Genomic DNA, 20344 nt, shown 5'->3' with positions numbered 1-20344 from the left:
AAGAATACAGCTGAGGGCTATTTTCTCGTCGTGAACGTTTCCTATCAACGTAGGGTTGCTCTGCTCTTCGAAGAGATGACTTCATTTCATGGAAAGAAAGCGTAAGGGATCTAAAATGTTTAAATTGCCAAAGAATGCTCGCAAATGTAACAACTGGACTTGTAAGTTTCTCCTTTATTCATTGGCTACTGTAAGATAACAACTCGAACCAGTTTTCACACTCGTTCGGAGGATTGTAACACGTGCATCGACAAGATTCCCCGGAGCGAATATCACTCAAAAGTTTTTGGTTTCGCGCCTGATTCAACAAACGTCTATTTCTATTCGCTAAAAGAGTAGAAATAGTAAAATTACGAATACTAATAGTTTCTAAAAAATGAAACTTACTAAGCTGAAGTGTCTCCATTACGTCGTAAAAGAGTGTCTACAATATTAGGAGGAAACGAAGCATTAGATGAGTGAATAAAGTATCGGGAATAATGAAAATAATTGTGGTATAATCGATAAAACTATTGTAAACATTTTGTAAATATTATTGTTTAATACCGAAAGTGTAACACTATTCAGTAATTGCAGAAGACATTAACTACGTTTTGTAGAGACTTTTTATTAAAATGTATATTATTTGTATTATATTTCTTTGACCTATACGACTCGTTCAGCACCCTTAGAGCAATACGAAAATATTTTAAATTGTTATCATTACGCGGAGGAGCGAGAGGTACGACATCGAGGTTTTCACGATACTCATGTATGTCTCCATATTGACAATGAAAAATTGTCCTGCTTTCAGTTGTGCCGGAGATTGAGACCTCATCAGGACGAAGACGATGTCCCTGGACAAACTCTTCGGTATGTTGTACCAGCTGCTGCAATAAGCCGAGAAACCGATGCTTTCCATTTGATTCTTCAAGTATTCACCCACGTAACTATACGCGTACAACTGCGTCAACAATGTGCCCAAGACTATTAACGTTTTTATCACCATAACGACGTTGTTGACTTTCAGAGAAAGAATACATTGAAATCCTGAAAAAAAAAAAAACCGATAAATTCTTTCTCCTCTGCCTTTCGTGAGTTTTTAATAAGTGTGGAGAGTGTCGTCATTTTTTACAGATGATTCGAAGGTCATTTCCATTTATTTAATGGACGTGCTATATTTTTTTACTTTTAGTGGAATAGCGGCTGTTCAAACGATTTCAACGATCTCAAATACAAAAAAGTGCAAGTTACATTGTACAAAATGTTGCACATACCATTAAGAAGCTATATTGTATCATCCTGTAGAATAAAATTGAATCGAGCAGTTTGGGCCCTTTCTTTATTAAAAAAGTAATAAAGATTCGTAAATTCTCACCACTGGTACAAATAAGTACGCAGCTCGTAAACAGTTGAACAATTAAGATGGTGCTGATCGTGTCGCTCAACTTCCCAGACAATTTCAACAAATAATCATGTCTTGTGGTTAATACATTGAAACGTTCTTCCATGTTCTCGCCTTTATCCACAAATTTATTGAATTCCAGCTTCAATACCTCTGCCTGACCACATAAGTGAAACGTGATACCGAAAAACAAGGAATCGCTACCTGTATTCAATACACCATTGGACTCGTGAACCATCCTCGACAGTGTAACGCAAATTCATCTAAAAAAAATTACCAAAGCTTCCAGTGCTCGCTGTCAGCATCATCGTTAACTGTATGAGGAAGATCACCGGGTAGAATTGGTGAGGCATGTGCAGCGTCGCCACGGCAAATTTGGAAGGGATAGGAAAATCCATCCTATCGTCTACTGTGGCGTTGACATCTTCAATGGGGATCGGTTTCTTTTCAGACAGCATCGGTACTGTCATGAACAACACCGAACTGAAATACGAGAAACCGATCACGATGGCGCACGCCACTCGCCCCATGTAAGCGTGCTGTCGCATAATCGCTCGTTTCTCTTCTCCGTAGAGCTTCTCGTAATCCTTCACTGCCGAGGAGAAGTTCGAGATGAGTCCCTCCGAACGTAGACGGAACAATATCACTTTCCACAGGGCCAAAATATCGCAGGTGCTCAGTGCCAGGGCATCAAGATTCTTCGCTGGGTCGCTACGATCCAAGTACATCTCTGTCTGTATGACTGTCAGCATGGTTGTCTAAATGACAGGAATTTGGTATCTTGTAACCGAGGTAACTTGTAACTGAGATTAATCAAGATATCTTGCAACCGAGGTATCTGATCTGGAAGTATGTAGACAAGGAAAGAAATGCAAGTGAAAAATTTGCATACCACAATGGCTAGGGTGATGATGGTCCGCACGGTCGACAAAAAATTGTATTTTTGAAGGGGCCAAATCCCCATTGGCCACGCAAAGGCTTTCAGAGGAAGCATAGCGTATGCGAAGTCCTTCGATGATGTCTTCATTTTCGAGAAATGCTCGCGAGAAAGTCTGTTCTTCAATCGTCGACGCACAGTCCGCCACAATGGGCCGTGTACTTCCGTTTATGTTTTATTCAGCCGTAATTGCTTGACAGCCAGTTGTTGGGCCGTTGTTTTTACGTCAGTTGCGCGTCACGAGAAAATTCCTGAAGAAGGAGTTTCCGATCGTGAACGTTTTCTATCAACACGAAGATACTCCTGCTACTCAAAGGGATGGACTCCCTTTCTAGGGAAGAAAGCGTAAGAGACCTAAAATGTTTAAATTGCCAATGATTGCTTACAAAAGTAACAATTGGATATGGAAGTTTTTCCTTGTTTACTTGCTACTATAAGATAACAACTCGAACCAGTTTGTACACCCGTTCGAAAGATCGTGACATTCACTGTGTGTCTACGCGTGAGCTTCGCAGAAAAAATGTTGTTGTTGTGTCTCTACAATATAGTGCCTCTTTATCATAAACGGATGTATAATAATATGTACTAGGAGGAGGATACACATTGGGTGAGTGAAATTAAATACAGAGAATAATAAAAATAATTCTGATCGGTGAAACATTCATGAAATGATACGGATTAAAATAATACATTCTTTCTTCGTCAGTGCTTAGGACAGGAACAACAGTTCGGTGATTGTTCGAAGGAACTGTCCATCGATGCCCTTACTCCCAAGTATTTGAAATTAGTTGATTGGTTAAAGTTTTTTTTATTAAATTTATACTATTTCCTTTAACTATCATATCCGTTGTTTAGTCTCTGTTGATCGATATAAAAATATCTCAAGTGGTTATCATTACACGAAGAACCGAGAGATACGACATGGAGGTTTTCACGATACTCATATAAGTCTCCATATTGACCACGAAGAATTGTCCAGCTTTCAGGTACACCGGGGTCTGAGCTCTCATCAGGATGAAAACGATGTCTCTGGATATATTGCTAGGTATATTGTACCAGCTGCTGCAATAAGCCGAGTAACCAATGCCCTCCATTTGATTCTTCAAGTAATCACCAACGTAGCTGTACGCGAACAACTGCGTCAATACTGTGCTCATCACTATAAACGTCTTCACCACCATCACCAAGTTGTGGACGCTTACAGAGAGGATGCACTGAAATCCTGGAAATAGTAAAAAGTTTTCCATCAGTCGCGTTCGGTATGTAAAATAACATGGTGAAAAGTGATTGAACTATCACCAGTCGTGCAAATAAGTAAACAACTCGTGGACAGTTGTATGATCAAGATGGAGCTGATTATGTTGTTTAGTTTTTCAGATAGTTTCAAGAGATGACGATGCCTAATAGTCAACGCGTTCAGACGTTCAGTTTTGTTGTCACTTTCGTCAACGAATTTACTGAACTCTAGCTTCAGGACCTCAGCTTGGCCACACAGGTGAAAAGTGATACCAAAGAACAATCCATCGCTACCTACCAAATGTACCGTTAGACTCATCCTAAACAGAGCGAACAACGCTACAAGAATCCTTACCGAGGTTTCCAGTACTGGTGACCAGTAACATTGCGTACTCCGTAACGAAGATCACCAAGTACATGCTCTCAGGCACATGGAGGACCTTCATGGTCAATTCTGAGGGGATTGGGTAATCAGGTGTGTTGTTCTGGGTCACGTTATCACCTTGTACGACTGTTTCATCGTCAGCAGCCAACATGGGCACGGATGTGAATAACGTGGCAGACATGTAGGAGAAACCTATCAAGCTGGCACACGCCATTCTGCCCATGTAAGCGTGTCGTCTCACGATGGCACGTTTATCTTCCCCGCTGAGGTCATTGTAGTCCTTCACAGCTGAAGAGAAGTTGGTAACCAAACTGTCGGAGCAAATACGGAAGCAAGCCACCTTCCAAACCGCCAAAATGCCACAACCTATCAGCACTAAAGCATCCAGGTTCTTCTCGGCGTCGTTGACGTCCAAGTAGATCTCCAGGTTCACGATCATCATCATTACCATCTACGAAGGTGGCAGGTTACTTTGAGGTAGATGTAGCGATTTAGATGTACACACGAGTGGCAAAACTAACGTGTTTGAGAATTGAGACTTTCTTTATACACTGATATACATTATCTATATCGTGTAACTTTTGTTCAAGAGATTTTTTAACTGCTTTTGGATTAATTATAGAAAGACTGTCTTTTTAAGGGTATCTTAAAAGAATATCCTTAAAATAAATTTCTAAGAAAAGGGGATAATCAGACTCTCGATAAAGGTAGAAATATGAAAGCTTCCATAATATTGACTGTAAAAATTTTTGGATGTGAAATATTCCATACCAAAATGATGAGAGTGATGATGGTCCGCATAGCCGAGCTGAAGTTGTATTTCTGAAGGGGCCAGGTGCCTACGGGCCAGGCAAGGATCTTCAATGGAAGCATTGCATAGTCGAAGTCCTTGTTGGACGATGTCTTCATCTTCGAGGGATGTTTGAAAAGATCGGAGAAGACCTTTCCCTGATAATCGACGCATGCTCTTTTTCTCTCTATTCGCTCGCAACAATGTGCCATATTTTTCCGTTTATGTTTTATTCAATCGTAATCGCTTAGCTGTTGTGAGGATCCCACTGTTCCTACGTCAGCTGTACGTTATCGAGAAAATTCCGAAGGGAGGGGGTTCATTTGTAGACATCTCGTTTTCGTCTTACTGTTACGTTTTCCTAACGTTGGCAAAGACGTTCCCACTTTTTTGGGACACTGATTCGCGTCAGAAACGTAGTCTATCAAAATTGCGTTTCGTGTGCAACTAGAAGGACATCGAGGTTTCTCCAAGGAGCGTTCAACATTTATGAGAAACGAACGGGGTTAAGAATATACTTTAAGGCTATTTTCTCGAATGTTTCCAATGGTCGTAAGTGGTGTTTCTTTTCCACGAAGGGGTAGCACCCTTTCTTAGAAAGAAAGAGCGCAAGAAAGATTGCAATCGATCGCTTTCGAAACTAACAATTGGAGAAGTTTGTCTTTTATTCATTCGTTGCTGTAAGATAACAACTCGAACCAGTTTGTACATTTGCTGGACTTTGAGTCTCTCAAAAGGAGGTACCTGTTTCTTGTTTTTCTTTTTTTTTCTTTTTTTTTTATTATAATATTGTCTTTATTACAAGAAAAAATGTATACAGTATATTGATTCAATAAAGATTAAATAAGTGAATGGAATCGATGATACTCGAGAACGGTTGTTTTTTCTCTTCGAATTGTCACGATTCAAGTTGCCTGAAGCATAACGACTATATTGTCTTGTAAGTTGCAGTAATAGAGATACGTACAGTTATGAGATACGGAAATTCAACGTACCTTCAAAGTCGAGTCGACGAGAATCGTTTTCACGTGTCCATCAAAACCTGGAGAACGGATATATAGGAGATTGAAGCCTTCAAGATCTCCTTGAACGTGAACAAGTTCATCGATACGAATTTCCCAGCTGTGATGCAATACGGGGAGTTCCCACGATCGATTATGAGCACCAAGTCCCTGGCCACATGTCCACGGGAATAGTACCAGGGCGAATCGTAGACGGCGAACGCGATCTCCGAAGTCCTGGACTCGAGGGTGTCACCGGCGTAGGTGTAAACGTAGAGCTGCACTAGCATGGTTACGATGAGCACGATGCACTTTAGTGCACCGATGTTGTCCTTTGTGTTCAGACAGACCAACATCGCGAAACCTGAGACGACACGCAGGTATGGAGAAAATTGAACCAAACAAGGCGTTTTGTCGAATGTGGGAATCGTTTTGGGACTAAAATTAATTTTGACAGACCTAACATTGTTGCATCTGATATTTCTTAGATTTAATCGTTTGGAACTGACAAATTTTGCACTTGAAAATAACGAAAAAAAAGTTTACGTAAATGTTATGTAACATCTTATTTCTGTTGTAATTATTATTTAGGATAAATACAAATAGTTGAACTAATTCCACCAAATTATTTATAAACAATGCTCGATAAAATTTTGTAGTTCAATTCTCGTATGTATCACATAATTGTATGTCTTTGCTATTCCTACTTCAAGCATTTGAACTACAAATACTTGCAGAAAGACACTCGGTACGATTAGGAATGAGTAACGAATGTTTGAACGTAGTCTTTAACGTTTGTGCATCGATATTGACACACGTGTATGGCTGCTAATCGAATACTTCTTATCATACAGGGTAATTAATTACTTAGACTGGTGGCGAACAGGGTGATTAATTACTTAGACTCGTGGTATTACGAAAACAATAGGTTTACATGACTTTTTTCTCTATTTCCGGTATGTAGACAAGTTTCTAAGTTGACGTGCTCACAATGTAGCATTAAAAGGCAAATAATATTCGAAGTATGGTAAAAAAATTTTTGTATAAAAAGATTCTGGAATGAAATAATTGTAATGTAAAAAAAACAATATCGTGCAAAAACTCTAGAGAAAAAAGGTTCATGCTAAAAGAAATTCTAGAGGAAAAACATTGTAGTAGAAAAAATCCAGATTCTTGATTATCTACGATCTCGAAAATGAAAAAATTAACAAAATAACATTCAAAGAAATGTACAGTTCGATTATAACTCTAAAAGAAAATGTATCTTCCACGGATAATGAGCTCGTATCGTACAGAAGATGGGCTTTTAATTATTCTCCTTTGAATATCAATTATTTGGTGCGTTCCCCGTTAATCGAAATCTTATTGTATATTTTTTATCAATTGATGTCTAGGTCGCTCGCGTAAAAATAGAAAACATGGAAATGGAAAAAAGAACGGGGTCGGAATAATTTGTAGCATGCTACGACAGATATCTGCGTACAAGTGCGTTTAATCTGAACGATTGCTCCTCGATTAAACTAACCGGTGCAATAACCGAGTATCTCTAATTTTGTTCATAGAAGTAACGTGCACTTTGGGAAGAGGAATATCCAGTTAGGCATCTTTAGTAGCGCTTTGAAACCTGCACAGACCTTCCACGCACAAGAGCAGCGCACTCATCAACAACTGGACCAGCATAACCATGTTGAAGGTTTGCTCGAGATCGTCGGCCAGCACCACGAGACGACAGTGTCGTCTCACGAGTATACGCATCCTCCCATTATGTTCATACTTCCCGATCTCGATCTCGGCAAGATTCATCTTCAACACCTCGAACTGACCGCATAAATGCATCGTCAGACAGAAAAAGAATCCATCGTTGCCACAATGGGCAATCGCGTTGACGAAGATCTGCGCAGCTTGCACGACGAGCACCCAGACCTGGTGAACCGAGGACAGAGGACCAAACACGCAGTAAGTTGCCAAGAAGTAGTCCACTCTTAGTGATTTGTCGATTTCTGTAGAGTTTCCCGAGTTATCGGGCGCCTGAGCACAAAATGCGCGCCAAATTTGACAAAAGTTTTGGTAAATTCTCTAAATTTTGATCGCTACTTGATTTACCAAATTCTAACCACCATTAACGAGTTTCTTAAATTTTGAGCCTTTCTCAAGGCAGTACCGCTAGGAAACTAATAAAAAAAAAATAATCTAAAAAAAGATGAAGATAGTGTATAATTTGTTCTGTTCAAGGACTGGCTCAGTTCAACCTGGATAGGTAGGAAAACTTGAAGAGGCAGTGCTTTGACGATGAACGAGATTCCAGAAGCGTAGCCCAGGTAGAGCATCATCGTCGAGACGATCTTCCCTTTCTGGAAGTATTCCATCATGACGCGTCGATGACGGATGTCCTTGACGGTGGACCAATCGTCGGCGACCGATTTCACCAGAGAGTAGGTGTGCTTCCAGTTGTAGCGGAGGATAAACAGTTTGGAGAGGCTGATCACGGAGGACAGGTTCATGATGAACGCGTCCATCGTATCATCGATGTTTAAACAATGACGATAGACCTCCAGAGACAGGCTGCAGATAGTACTGATCTAATTACGGAAATGGTTTCCTGGGACATCTCGTCGATCTTTACGGACCGGATGTTTCTTCCTCCGCGCTACTATAGATATCGATATAATTTTGGTTCGCTCGATAAAAGATCTGCTCGTTGCGTGTATCAAATTCGAGGATCCATCGATCCACTCTGGGAAAAAAACACAATTTTGGAAAAGTCGCGTTTAAAGTTCAGCCGAACCGACTTTGCTCTCTCGAAACCGTTTTGGAACTTTGTCGTTTTATAGAATTCGAGTGTAAAATTATGGGAATACTCAATACTTGAAGAAACGAATTCGATACAAAGCAATCGATCTTTTTACCCCTTCGAGTAGCTCCCTGAGCCTCGCGTAGGCCACCGAAACATCACCGTCGTGCAACGACACTTACTTGCGTCATGATAGCGAAAAACCAACGACCGATGGACGAACTAACGAAACTGTTGGTGTTCAGCGGCCAGATACCGATCAATCGCAGCACCCTCTCCTGCACTATGAAACTTCTCACGATCTCCGCGTCGCCGTTCTTCGTCTCTGTGTTCATTTTCCCCGGTGCAACACGACGTTTCACCCAGCAAGGACGACCTCCGACTTATCTCCCTCTAACCGAGAGTACGATTTATCGCGACGCAAGCCGAAGAAGTCGCTCACGCCCCTTTACGTGTACCGTGGACGTCCCCGCGCCTTCCTCGCTACTTTGATCTTTTATTCACACGGACAAGCAGCGCGCGTGTTTTTTCTTTTTACGGTAAATAAAAATATAATAACCGGAGGTAGAAACTCGTCGGAAAGAGAACAACCGGAGGGAAAACTAGTACACGGTTGTTTCACCGTGGGTAGTCCTTAAACCGCGGTATTCGTTAATGTTTAACGAATTCAAATCACAGGATTGGCTCGGTCGAGAAATCGGTAGAAACACGGGGGAAATTGTTAACGCCGGGGAAAAACGTTCTCCGGGTTATAAAGCAGCCCCCCTACCCCGTGCCCCCCCCCCCCCCCCTCTCTTCGCCGTGGTTGAAATACCTTCGTTCCGCGTCAAGTATCAAAGTTCATCGAACAAAACGCTGCTGAATCGAAATAAGAGGAGCGATCTCGTAACGGTGGTTTCTCGACGCCTAGCATTGGTCGAGGATTTTTCTACGGTGTCCCCGGTGTGAAAAACGACTCTCATGGACACCTGTTTAGGGCGATCCCCGGGGTTAACTAAACGCTATTCGGCCGAATGCCAGCGGACGGTGCTCGTGGCTCGCTTAAATCCTGGCAACCGGCCACGGTTTCGAACCGGTTCTGCCTTGCATAGCTCGGCCCGCGACCTTGGCGCTTCGAATTAAAACGGGACGCTTCCCCCCCCCCCCTGTTGACGCGTGTTCCCCCAATTCCTCACGGGGTCAACGACTGGCCCGGCTGACTGCTGGACAAGACCCACCGAAAGTGGTGATTCTACGTCCCGAGATCCTCCGAGTTGATTATTTTTTTTATTCCCAATAATAATAATACTGTCTTCATCGAGCATGGGTACACCTAAAAAAAAATATTACAAAAATGGGTCGAAAATAACGGAGAGAGAAAGCGACGGTGCGTTGTGCGCGAAGGGCCGAGGTTCGTTTGATTTAACAGCGAGAATCGAGATCGAGGTGGATCTGGGTGAAAATTTGTGAAAAAGGACAGAGGTACGGTAAAGGACAGCGTGAAGGACGAGGTTCGTTAAATCCAACCCTGAGGACTCAAATTGAGTACCAATTGGTGGTGGTGAGTTTGATTTGTAAAAAGGGATAGAGGTATGATCGAGAGTGCAGTGTAATGGTACAGAGCGTACTGAGATTCATATCTACAGATTGAGTAAAGGGATGAACAATCTGATCCATATCTAACATCTTTTAATACTTCTAGTTAACAAATTCTAGTGTCGCTAAAGTAGAGGAGGAAACTGCCAGAACTGTTCGGAACAACGTTTGTGTAGATCTTCGAAGCCTTTGGAAGACAAATAGTAAAGTATCTCTCTGTCAGATTTTAGAACAATCTTGAACAATAATGTTCCATATTTTCGTAAATTGTGAAAGACTCGATTTGAAGCAAAACCGGTGTCTTCTTCCAGTTTCGGTCGACTACGAGCCGTTCAGCAAATCCTCGTTGAAAACAGGTTACGGTATTTCAGCGTAAAGCCGCGTTTCCATTCAGCGGTAAGGAACAGTCGTGCAGAACCTCTCGAAAAATAAAATGTTCGAGTACATAGCGTGGATCCACGAGGCGTTCGAGGAGTTAGGTGCAAGCGGTGCACGGGTGTTATCGGCGTGTCCACGTTCTCAGATGGCTCTGCTTACCTACTCAGGTAAGTAAGTACCGTTCGACGAACTACCTTCGACGACAGTCACGCCACAACCTTCGTCGCGTTAGGTGCTCCACGGCTCTCCCGAGGACAACGGGACTCTCTTCGGTTGCTCGCGCGAGTTCTACGATCGCCGATTAGGTCACCGTCTCGATATCTCTACCCGAGGTAAGTTCACGTACCAAGGAACGGCTCTCACTTTTTGCCAACGTGTACCAAAGAACGTTCCGTCTTTAAGATTTTCGCGAGCCTTCACCGATCTCCTCTTCGGTACGCTGAAATACTGTACAGGGTGTCCGTTTTATCTCGCGAAGAATCACACCTGTCGACAATGTGTTCTCGAACTAAGTATCTCGCGAAGAATCAAAGAAATAAAAAACGTTTGACAAAAATTACGCAGAGGAATATAATACACCCGTACGGAACAAAATTCGCGAGGACCGTAATTTTTATACAAGACATCCGGTACGATCTACACGATACCTCGATCATCGTTCTTCGTAACCGTTTTGTATTTTTGCCATCAAAATTCGTAGAATTTCGGCCAATTGTTTTCGTTTTTTTTTTTTTTTTAACAGGCCGGATGCATCCTCGGCAAAAATTGATCTCGACTCGTGCAAAGTACACGATGCGGATCGGGCACCGATGTGTCAAGCTTCAATGACTGTGTCCACGTTGAAAACACTATCGAACACGCTCTAGTTGACTGCGATTACCGTTGCTGCGGCCACGCGGATTTTCATAACCCGTTTCATAACCCGATGGTAACTCTCGGAACGAAATATACCGAAACGACGACGAAAATCTTTTGCGCGAATTTTTTCTTCCTTCAAAAACCTCCAGGAGCTTGCTCCGCTCGCTTGCAAGTAACGGGGATAGTTTACCGGTTTCGGCGAAAAATTTCCTGCCATTATTCATCTCACGCGATTCCTTACTTTCTTTGCTTCCTGGAAAAATATCTAATCGGAGATTGTACGTTTAACCCAGGTTCATTCCCGATCCATACTCGTTGCGTATATTTTCGTACAATTAAAACTACTATAGTATATTATTTCATTATAAAGTTCGAAATGCAGGTCTCGTATATTCGAGTCATTTTTTACACAAAGACTTCGAGTGGAATGGAAACAATTTTCGTAAAAAATACAAACGAAAGCATTACGTGGTTTGTATAGCGCAAACATTCCCTGACATTGAAAAAACAAACTTCCTGACTCGCGAGAATTTCCAGTACGAAAATTTCGTAATCGCCGATAGGGTCTAACGAGGTGTTATCTTCACCGAGAATAATTACTTCAATGATAGCACATGCTCGAAACACATTAGAATACGTTTTTATTCGTTCGAATGATGACGTGGCCGTCAAATTTACAACACCGTGTCTACTTTTCCTTCGTTAAAATCGTAAAACGACGAAGGTCTGTCCGACTCGGAACCTAACCAGTCTTTATGTTTTTTTTTTTTCATTTTCTTTTTTCGAACGAATCCCCGCGGATGGCAAATTGCGTTCAGTCGGTGTACCGACCGTGTCTAACGAGCTTCTTTAATTACGCATCAAAATGCCGGTTGAAGGGGCCCGCGAATCCTCGAACGGGCTAACAACTGTTCCTTCCGAGCGATAAAACCGCGTCATCTTTCCGAGGAACGGTACGCGTTGTCGAGCAAAATCGTTAACCCTTTGCACTCGGGGAATTTTTCCACATTTCTTTACACCGTCTCGACCATTATAACTAGAGAAATTATCATCGTGAAAAATGAACGATCACGTACGGAGGAGTACGTGAACTTATCGACGAAATTTATACAATCTTACAACTTATAGTTTTTTAACAGTTTCATATATGGTACCTGTACAATATGTTTCCACTTGAGGAGTGTGCGAGTTCGAGAGGTCCACTTTCAAAAAATTAATAATACCAGAAATATACGATTAAATATCTCTCTGCTCAAGTTTCTTTGCTCAAATGGTCTTCACTCTTATCATGGCTTTTTCTTACCTTTTTGACGTATTAATTAATATATTAATATATTCAATTTGGCCACAATGTAGAACAAAGGTTTCTCATCGCTGGTTTAAAACAATGTTCATGGCAACGGTGCTGGTCATTCCGGGTGCAAAGCCGTTAATAATATACGAAACCGTCCGTTGCCTGGGTTCGTTCAAGGGGTGCAGGTGTGCACAAATGGGGGGACACGAAGAAAAATGAAAAGGGTCGCTTTATGGTGTCGCGATGCCACCAAGCAGGAAATCGTGTCGACGTCCGGCTGACCTTGGGAAACCGACGACGTCCCGAGAGTTCCGCCACGCTTTCCCTCTCGTCTACGAAGCGAGAACGGGCCTCTGCATCTTGCACTTTCCGTGTTTACGCGCGAAATTGATAAATAAACCCGATACGTTGGGCTTTTCCCCTTGACCATCGTCCTCCGTGCTCCCATTGGGTTTCGAATCCGGTCGAAAGGGGGACACACCGATTCGGCGTGACTCAATACCAATTTCGACCACGGAAGGATCCGGTGAACCTGTCGATCGGTCTCTTTCTCTTCGATTTTCATCATTTTTTAATATATCATTAAAATCGTCGTTTCGAGCCACTGTTTCCTCTACCAATAATAAACGAATGGTCTTGATTTTGGAGACATTCGCGGAAAACTTGTTAAATGTAAAGAAATATTACGCAAAAGTATCGATTGTCATTTATTTTGGTATTTGGAAATAGCAAAGATTATTTCACAGATAATAATCTGACCTGAACTAGTTAGTGGATTCGATCGGTATAAAAGTTGTTCAATTATCTAAGGGCCTAGGTATTACCGAAATTTTTTTTCAAATATCTCGGAAACTAAGCTCTGATAGATTAGATTAGGTAAGTTCAGTGCGAAAGTTGGTGAAAAATGTTCAAGTTCTCAATATTACCGAAACTAAGGCTGGGGAGCGCCTATTGTATCGGTAGAGGGAGATATTGCACGGAATTGCGATCTTAACAACGCGTTAAAAAATCATGAAAATCGTAGAGGAAAGTACTAATCGACAAATTGACCGAGTGTCCTTTCCTCGAACGAGAAAGGAATCCAGTTGGCGACCGCGTGCCCTGTCAACTGACGCGAGTTCGTGTCGCGTCGGCGGAACGATGACTAACAGTTGTTTACCGTTAGCCCGAATCGTCCCTCCAACTGGAGAATGTCAATTTTGTGCGGTTTACGGTACTGAAATTGCGCGTTAGCGTTCCCTTCTTTCCATTCACGACGCCTCTCGCGCGACAGGCCCCTTCGATCACTTGACCGCGATGATGGTTGAATCTCAAGGACGAACATGGAACGGGGGGGCCTCACGGATACGGAAACTGGGTGCCCCTTTGCCCTTTTAAAGTCCGAGCATCGGTTCGAACTATCGATTCAAGCGTATACATGAAATTTTCCAACGAATTTGAATCGTGTGTATTGGATACTTTAAGAAAAAGAGGAATTTATAAAATTGATCGTGCGTACAGAATAAAAAGAATTGTCTTCGGAGAACACGGTACGGAATTCGAAGTAAATTTCTTTGGAAAAACAGTTAGAATTAATTTCGATTGGTTGGCAAATTTAGTATCGAGGAACAGAGAAGATAAAGGTCTTTGAGATTCAAGCCGTGTTCGAACTTAGTATTTACCCCGTTGCTTCGATTGTTGGCGAGAATGTTGTTCGCGTAACAAACGACGCATCGCGGCGCAACGTCTTTTGTTACGTGGAACAGAGCAACGGTATATTTGAGTGACCACGAGCCGAAACGTTTCCGGTGTGTCGTTCGCAAACCTCGAAGAAGAGGCCACGTATTCCGAAAATAACTCGAACAGACTCGATATCCGGTTAAAGGTTAACGACACGCGTTTGATTTTTCAGGTACCAGGACCGTGGACAAGATTCCAGGATCACGGGGGCACATCGGTTCCTCTCTTTGACGAACTTTTGGAGATAAATAGGGCCACGAAACGAATAAGAGAGAAACAAAGATGCGGTTGTCGAACACATGGATTTTACTGATCTTCATCGGGATCGCGAATTGCGACAGCCACGAGGAGGAGGATGCTTCCACTATCTTCCTGGAGGCGGCCAAGTCCTTTTTCACGAACAAGGACAGCATAAACGGGATCCAGGGATTGGCCAGCGCGTTCGTACAATCGGATGTGGGGAAACAGGTAAACCGATACGAATATACCTTCACTTGTTACCTAGTATCTTGAAAGGTAGGGGAAGGGCCCAATAGAGGGCCCCTTGAAGGGTTCTTTGGGCCTTTGGGGCCAAAAATTGGAGAAATTTTTCCTTAGGAAAAACTACATACACTAAGTCGTTCGATAAGTTTTGTCGAACGACCCATTATACCGGAATATTGATAAACATTGCTAACGGGATAGAAGTTCTGGTGAATTGCCAATGAATAACTGTTATAGACATTTCGATGATGCTTCTTCGAAGCCACAATGACAGTTAAAGAACTAAAATTAAATTTATGGAAGGGTTGAACGAGCAAAGAGCTAATTTCATTTGTATAATTTTATTTACCAGGCGAACAAAGTGTTCAGTGACAAATCAAACATGGACAGCATTGGGCAGATCGTCTCAGGAATTGGGGCCCTATTCGCGGGGAACGAGAATCGTCCACGTGTCGATTACTCGATCATCGGCTCGGTCCTGGACAGCGTGATGAATTCCGCGAACAAGAACACCAAACGCACCACCAGGGAAGTCAAGAAGGAGCAAGAATCCGGGCTGGACATGGACGGACTGCTGAACATGGGAAGCATGCTGTTGGGTCCGAACGGGAATTCTGACTTCGTGATGGGCCTGCTACCGATGTTACTACAGAATCTCGCCGATAGCAACGAGGTGGACCAGCCTGGAAAGCCTCATGATCACTCTGGACACTCGTGGTACATGCCACCCATCCTGGAGAATCTCCACGTGATGTGGGACCACTTCCGTAATTCTGAACTGGGCCAGACTTTATGGAAGAACAGTGGCCTGGCGCAGTTCGTGGGCCAGATGTCCGACCCCGATGGACGTATTCAGTACGAGAAGATCCTGGACAGCTTCGAGAATCCATCCTTGCGTCGACGTTGGATCAGAGTGTTGACCAATTACATGGGGGAGTGGATCTCTCACATCTCCGAGCCCCAGATTCAGCAACGTTATCTGAACACCGCGCAATTCGTGGGAAACAGTTTCCTCAAGATGCAGGGATTTCCCAAGATGGCCATGTTCGACTCCACGAGACCGGTGGAGAGCCTCTGCAGGTAACCGATTTGTTTAAAATTGATTTCTTATTTCTTCGATGGCTCCAAGAATCCGTCGAGACTTGTCAATATTGGTGGCAGGAATGTGCCTCGTCCTGCACAATTCACAGTACTATTTTTAATTAGAAAGAATAGAATTTCAAACGAAACTTCCTTTTATTAAACTTCATTTCTGTTAATATCGAAGGGTGCTCCAAACTCTCAAGCAGCAATGTATAGTTTTTTGAGTCGACAGGTTGGTAGACACGGTCGCGAAGAGGCATTTGAGCATGAAAATCGACAGCTCGCAGTACATTAAACCGGCCGTCGCCTACGTTCAGGAATTGATGGCCCTTGCCTCGGAGAAGGGATTCATAATATCTCGAGTAAACGCCAAGGAGATCAGCAATAGACTCAGCGACGTCATCAACGATATCGTGGATTCTATGCTAAAGGTAAGGAATCGCGAGAATAGATTTTATAATAGCCAAATGTCTCGCTTACTTTCAATATGTTTTTCCCTGTCCTTATCAAGAACCTCGAGACGATTCTTGGAATGAAATTGTCACCTGCGCGATAATTTCATTGCCAATGGTTCGCTTAAATTAAAGGGAACATTGTTGAAATTGTGCTTCGTATCCTTCAAAAATGATCACATCGTGAATCTTGCTTTCCAGTCTTATCGAGCCTATAAGTGGGCGATCAAGAAGCCCCAATGCGCCAGCCAGATCATGTGCACCATAAACGAACAGAACGAACAAAACGACAGGCTGTCGTCCGTGCGCGCCAGCTTGGTAAAGGTGACCAGTTTCCCTGCCGCTTGGGCTGTCAGCAACAAGGTGGGAATCAGTTTCTGGCCTCTGTACGGAGCTATCATGGACCACGACAGATGCATCGTAAGTGAAATTAATATAACAAGTCCACGTTTCCCATCACAGATGCATCGTAAGCGATATTAATATAACAAGCCCACGTTTCCTATCGCAGATGCATCGTAAGTGACGTTAATGTAATAATCTAATTTTTAATATAATAGTCGTTTTATTACCGTTAATAGTAATTTTATTACCGATTTCCAGCAAAAGTACCCAGCCGACTGCACGGAGTTCCACGAAGAGGAGATTCGTGTCACCTCGGAGACCGTGCACAACGAACTTTGATCTCCAATCGAGTGCGCCCTTGTGAAAGACATTCGCGATAACAAGACTCAACTCCAAGTACCCACGGTCGTGACCAAACATCCGTCGTGCTCCGTTTATTTATAAGTCGTGTATAGATTATCGCGACAAGACTTAACCGATTTATTTCATTAGGTGGCTCGATCCACGGTTAAAGCGGACGAAGCAATGGGGAACTGTCCCTTCTTCGCGTGTACATAAGAGAGAGAGAAAGAGTGTGAGTGAGAGAGAGAGAGAGAGAGAGAGAGAGAGAGAGAGAGAGAAACCGTAGATCGTAGCCAAATAACATAGACGTTTCTGAAAACTTTTATTTATTTACGAATCTGAGAAAGCATTTTTTTCTTCATTGTACAACTATTTCTAATGTTTACGGTGCTCGTTAACGTATAAAGTGTCCGGGAATAACGATACTGAGTTAGATGTTTTTTTATCTTTCCTTTATTTCGTCTCCGTACTTATCCCCTGTAAAGGGATCTGTAAAAATTGCATTTCACAAAGTGCAAGAATGCATGTATCGTTACAATGGACACTTTCTTGGGATGGAGGGGGCATCGTAACGTCGAGCCAAGGGAAAGCGGGCTCGATTTCACCGTTGAATTTGTTCGATGGTACGCATAAGTCGCACCGTATTTTGTACGGCAATTTGTCTGCAATAGCTCTTGTAAATATTAGGTAAAAACCAAATAAAATATATAATGGACAATATAAGATAAATTTTATTCTTCCACCTTGCGATGACCACTTGAACGCAGATCATTTTCTCGGTCGTTACTTCCTTTTAATGTTTTTACACGCCCACTCGAGACCCTCCTGATAAATTAGGATTTCGTTTCGGTAATACGTAAACTTTAATGCTATCGTTAAAATTATTTTTAATCGTACCTTCACGCCCTTCCCTTCGGTGGCGATACAAGACTGTATTTGCCAATCGCGATCCTTTATATTGTGGAGTCCAAGACCTTCCGCGATTTCAGCAGCTGTTACGGCCTGTCCAAGATCCTGCTTGTTCGCATACACCAACAACGGAACACCTCGAAGTTTCTCTTCCAGTAAAAGTTCGGACAATTCTTGACCCGTTTCCTCCAGTCTCTTTATGTCTGCACTATCCACGACATATATCTTCATGGAAAAGGTAAGTATCGTCAAGACTCTTAAATAATGACTTACTAATCCAGTGAAGGGATTACTTATATAATACATTGCGTGTATGTAATTGCATTCTTAAAACACTTGTATACGTTTTGCTTGAAAAAAATGTGTAATATATTGGTTACATGCATCAGAATTCATTCTTAAAATTCAAAGGTACGTATTTAAAAAATAATACTTCAATTTTCGATTTAATTACACGTAGCTGTCTGTAATTTTGGTATTTCAAGCTACCATCTGACGGAGAAGAAGAACGGCCAAGTTTGTCGCCAAATGTCTACTTTCGGCGATAGGGCCATTTGTACGTCCATGCTGATATTAATTATGTACAATTTTAATTGAAAAATGAAAACATCATTTATTAACAACGTTCAATTACGTTACAAGAATGAGTTTGCGAAGGTGCAATTTAGGTACAATCTATTCTTCATTTGCATTTTTAAGCCGAATTTTGAATCATTTATTAAACATGCATCTTTGCATTTATGATATCGCAGACACAGCGAGTGCTACGAATTTATGATCTCTCACCTTCTCCGCAATATTTTATAATAAACGTACAACGAGTTATCAATTCAACGAACAATTTTGTACGATATACGTGTCCTAAGTTCTTCATACGTGTAATCAATACTTTGCATATTTTATTTAGATTGTGACTACTCACTAGGACGTCCGTGTTCTCGAAATAATTTCGCCAATAGGGACGAATTTTTCGTGCACCACCTATGTCCCAGACATTCAATTTGAAGCCGTCGCTTTGCACACTCTTTATATTGAACCCTTGAGTCGGTGTTACCTTCGATAAACAATTTAAATGGCTCATGAATAAGATAGTGTAAACGTGCCACGCACAGTTATCGCGATGTATTCGATACCTGTGTAATGTCTTCGCTGGCCAACGACTTTAAAATCGTTGTTTTTCCTGCATTGTCTAGTCCCAAAAGGAGCAATCGCAATTCTTTATCCGGATTCGAGCGCAGTTTCCTCAATATTGATAAGAGTCCCTGTTATCGAGTACAAAGGGAAATAATGTTGCCTGATAAAGTATCGAAGAACGAAACGTACGTGAAATCGCGTGTAGTAACATTTGAATTGCTACAATAATTATAAACAAATAAAAAATCGTAAATGTCGAGCACAAAAGGAACGTAGAGTATTTCGACTTGAATTGCGCATTTCTTGCGATAGCAGACAGAGTGCAATTTGCATTATCGAGTTTGAAAGAACTCTGCAGTACGCTCGAGAAATTTGGAAAATTGTTAATTTTTCTATTTAATAAAATGTATTGTGGTAAAGTAAATTACATAGAAACTCGAAGGTGCAGTCGTTATTAGGTTATGTCGTTCGCGTTGCGTGCTTTGAAAGATACAGTTCGAGACGTGAAAAGGGGTGCATAATGCAACGTTTGGTACATATTTAAAATCAATTATTTTTGATTCGTTACCATATTTCGTTTGTTACTTATCAGACTGGAACAAAAACGTATGACAGTTAACCACGACAAGTCGTTGACTTTTGGTTATCGTCTGCCGAGTTTGTTGTGTTGATTCTTTCGTATCTAAGGAAACTGGTGCCATAATTGTGACTTCTGACCAATAATCTTTCATAATATTTGCGTAAGAACATGAAACTTGGAATAAAAACTTCGTCGTGTCATTGAGCAAGAAAAATTAAGTCCTAAGGATAAAGTTCATTTTTTTATTTCTAAATAGGTACATATATTGGACTTAGACATAGGTAAGGGATCAATAAAGTACTTCAACAACGTTTGTGTACAAACAATTTATTTCATCTAATGTATACAGAAACATGATGCTTTATTATATTGGTTTAACACACACATACATACACACATACATTAATACATACATACATACATTCTTACACGTTACAAAACTTTTCAATATCGTAATATAATATATATTCTATAATAAATTCGCAGGCAACGTATATACATACAATATTAGAAATTCTAACAATAATTGATAGTTTCCAATCCTTCCGCAATTAATGTACAATTTGCAAAAATTGGAACTTCAATTGCACGACAAAAACATTCATAGTAACATTCCAGAAACAATTTGCCGACGCTTGTTCGAGGTAATGGATACTTTTTGCAACTTT

At 41.7% G+C, this 20344-nt stretch overlaps 5 protein-coding genes across 6 annotated transcripts; 1 reads left to right on the top strand and 4 right to left on the bottom strand.

The window, feature by feature from the left end:
* Nucleotides 1-688: 688 nt before the first annotated feature.
* On the bottom strand, nucleotides 689-2517 carry LOC143146086 (odorant receptor 9a-like). The gene is made up of 4 exons (XM_076310096.1): nucleotides 2277-2517; nucleotides 1662-2142; nucleotides 1358-1588; nucleotides 689-1029 (listed from the first exon to the last, which is right to left on the bottom strand). The coding sequence occupies exons 1-4, from the start codon at nucleotides 2409-2411 to the stop codon at nucleotides 689-691; spliced, it is 1188 nt and encodes a 395-aa protein (XP_076166211.1). The 5' UTR covers nucleotides 2412-2517.
* Nucleotides 2518-3202: 685 nt separating this feature from the next.
* Nucleotides 3203-4851, bottom strand: LOC143145611 (odorant receptor 10-like). Its single transcript, XM_076309147.1, has 4 exons — nucleotides 4714-4851; nucleotides 3913-4393; nucleotides 3621-3851; nucleotides 3203-3543 (listed from the first exon to the last, which is right to left on the bottom strand). The coding sequence occupies exons 1-4, from the start codon at nucleotides 4849-4851 to the stop codon at nucleotides 3203-3205; spliced, it is 1191 nt and encodes a 396-aa protein (XP_076165262.1).
* A 674-nt stretch (nucleotides 4852-5525) lies between these two features.
* On the bottom strand, nucleotides 5526-8715 carry LOC143146085 (odorant receptor 22c-like). The gene is made up of 8 exons (XM_076310095.1): nucleotides 8707-8715; nucleotides 8519-8655; nucleotides 8357-8467; nucleotides 7983-8295; nucleotides 7848-7904; nucleotides 7368-7761; nucleotides 5728-6097; nucleotides 5526-5646 (listed from the first exon to the last, which is right to left on the bottom strand). Exons 1-7 carry the CDS (start codon nucleotides 8713-8715, stop codon nucleotides 5757-5759), a joined length of 1362 nt encoding a protein of 453 aa, XP_076166210.1. The 3' UTR covers nucleotides 5526-5646; nucleotides 5728-5756.
* Nucleotides 8716-10677: 1962 nt separating this feature from the next.
* LOC143145890 (uncharacterized) lies at nucleotides 10678-17770 on the top strand. 2 transcript variants are annotated; one of them, XM_076309678.1, is made up of 6 exons: nucleotides 10678-10809; nucleotides 14521-14816; nucleotides 15184-15911; nucleotides 16147-16345; nucleotides 16568-16786; nucleotides 16970-17770. In XM_076309678.1, exons 2-6 carry the CDS (start codon nucleotides 14631-14633, stop codon nucleotides 17048-17050), a joined length of 1413 nt encoding a protein of 470 aa, XP_076165793.1. In that variant the 5' UTR covers nucleotides 10678-10809; nucleotides 14521-14630; the 3' UTR covers nucleotides 17051-17770. The 2 variants fall into 2 exon arrangements, with proteins under 2 accessions (XP_076165793.1, XP_076165794.1); XM_076309679.1 differs by lacking the exon at nucleotides 10678-10809 and adding an exon at nucleotides 11271-11405.
* On the bottom strand, nucleotides 17359-19739 carry LOC143145891 (ADP-ribosylation factor-like protein 3). Its single transcript, XM_076309680.1, has 5 exons — nucleotides 19665-19739; nucleotides 19096-19224; nucleotides 18885-19016; nucleotides 17951-18187; nucleotides 17359-17878 (listed from the first exon to the last, which is right to left on the bottom strand). Exons 1-5 carry the CDS (start codon nucleotides 19665-19667, stop codon nucleotides 17837-17839), a joined length of 543 nt encoding a protein of 180 aa, XP_076165795.1. The 5' UTR covers nucleotides 19668-19739; the 3' UTR covers nucleotides 17359-17836.
* Nucleotides 19740-20344: the final 605 nt, after the last annotated feature.

Source organism: Ptiloglossa arizonensis, chromosome 4 (genome assembly GCF_051014685.1).
Source record: "Ptiloglossa arizonensis isolate GNS036 chromosome 4, iyPtiAriz1_principal, whole genome shotgun sequence".
NCBI lineage: Eukaryota > Metazoa > Arthropoda > Insecta > Hymenoptera > Colletidae > Ptiloglossa > Ptiloglossa arizonensis.
Note: the sequence above shows the minus strand (reverse complement) of the source record. Positions and strands in the feature narration are given on the sequence as shown.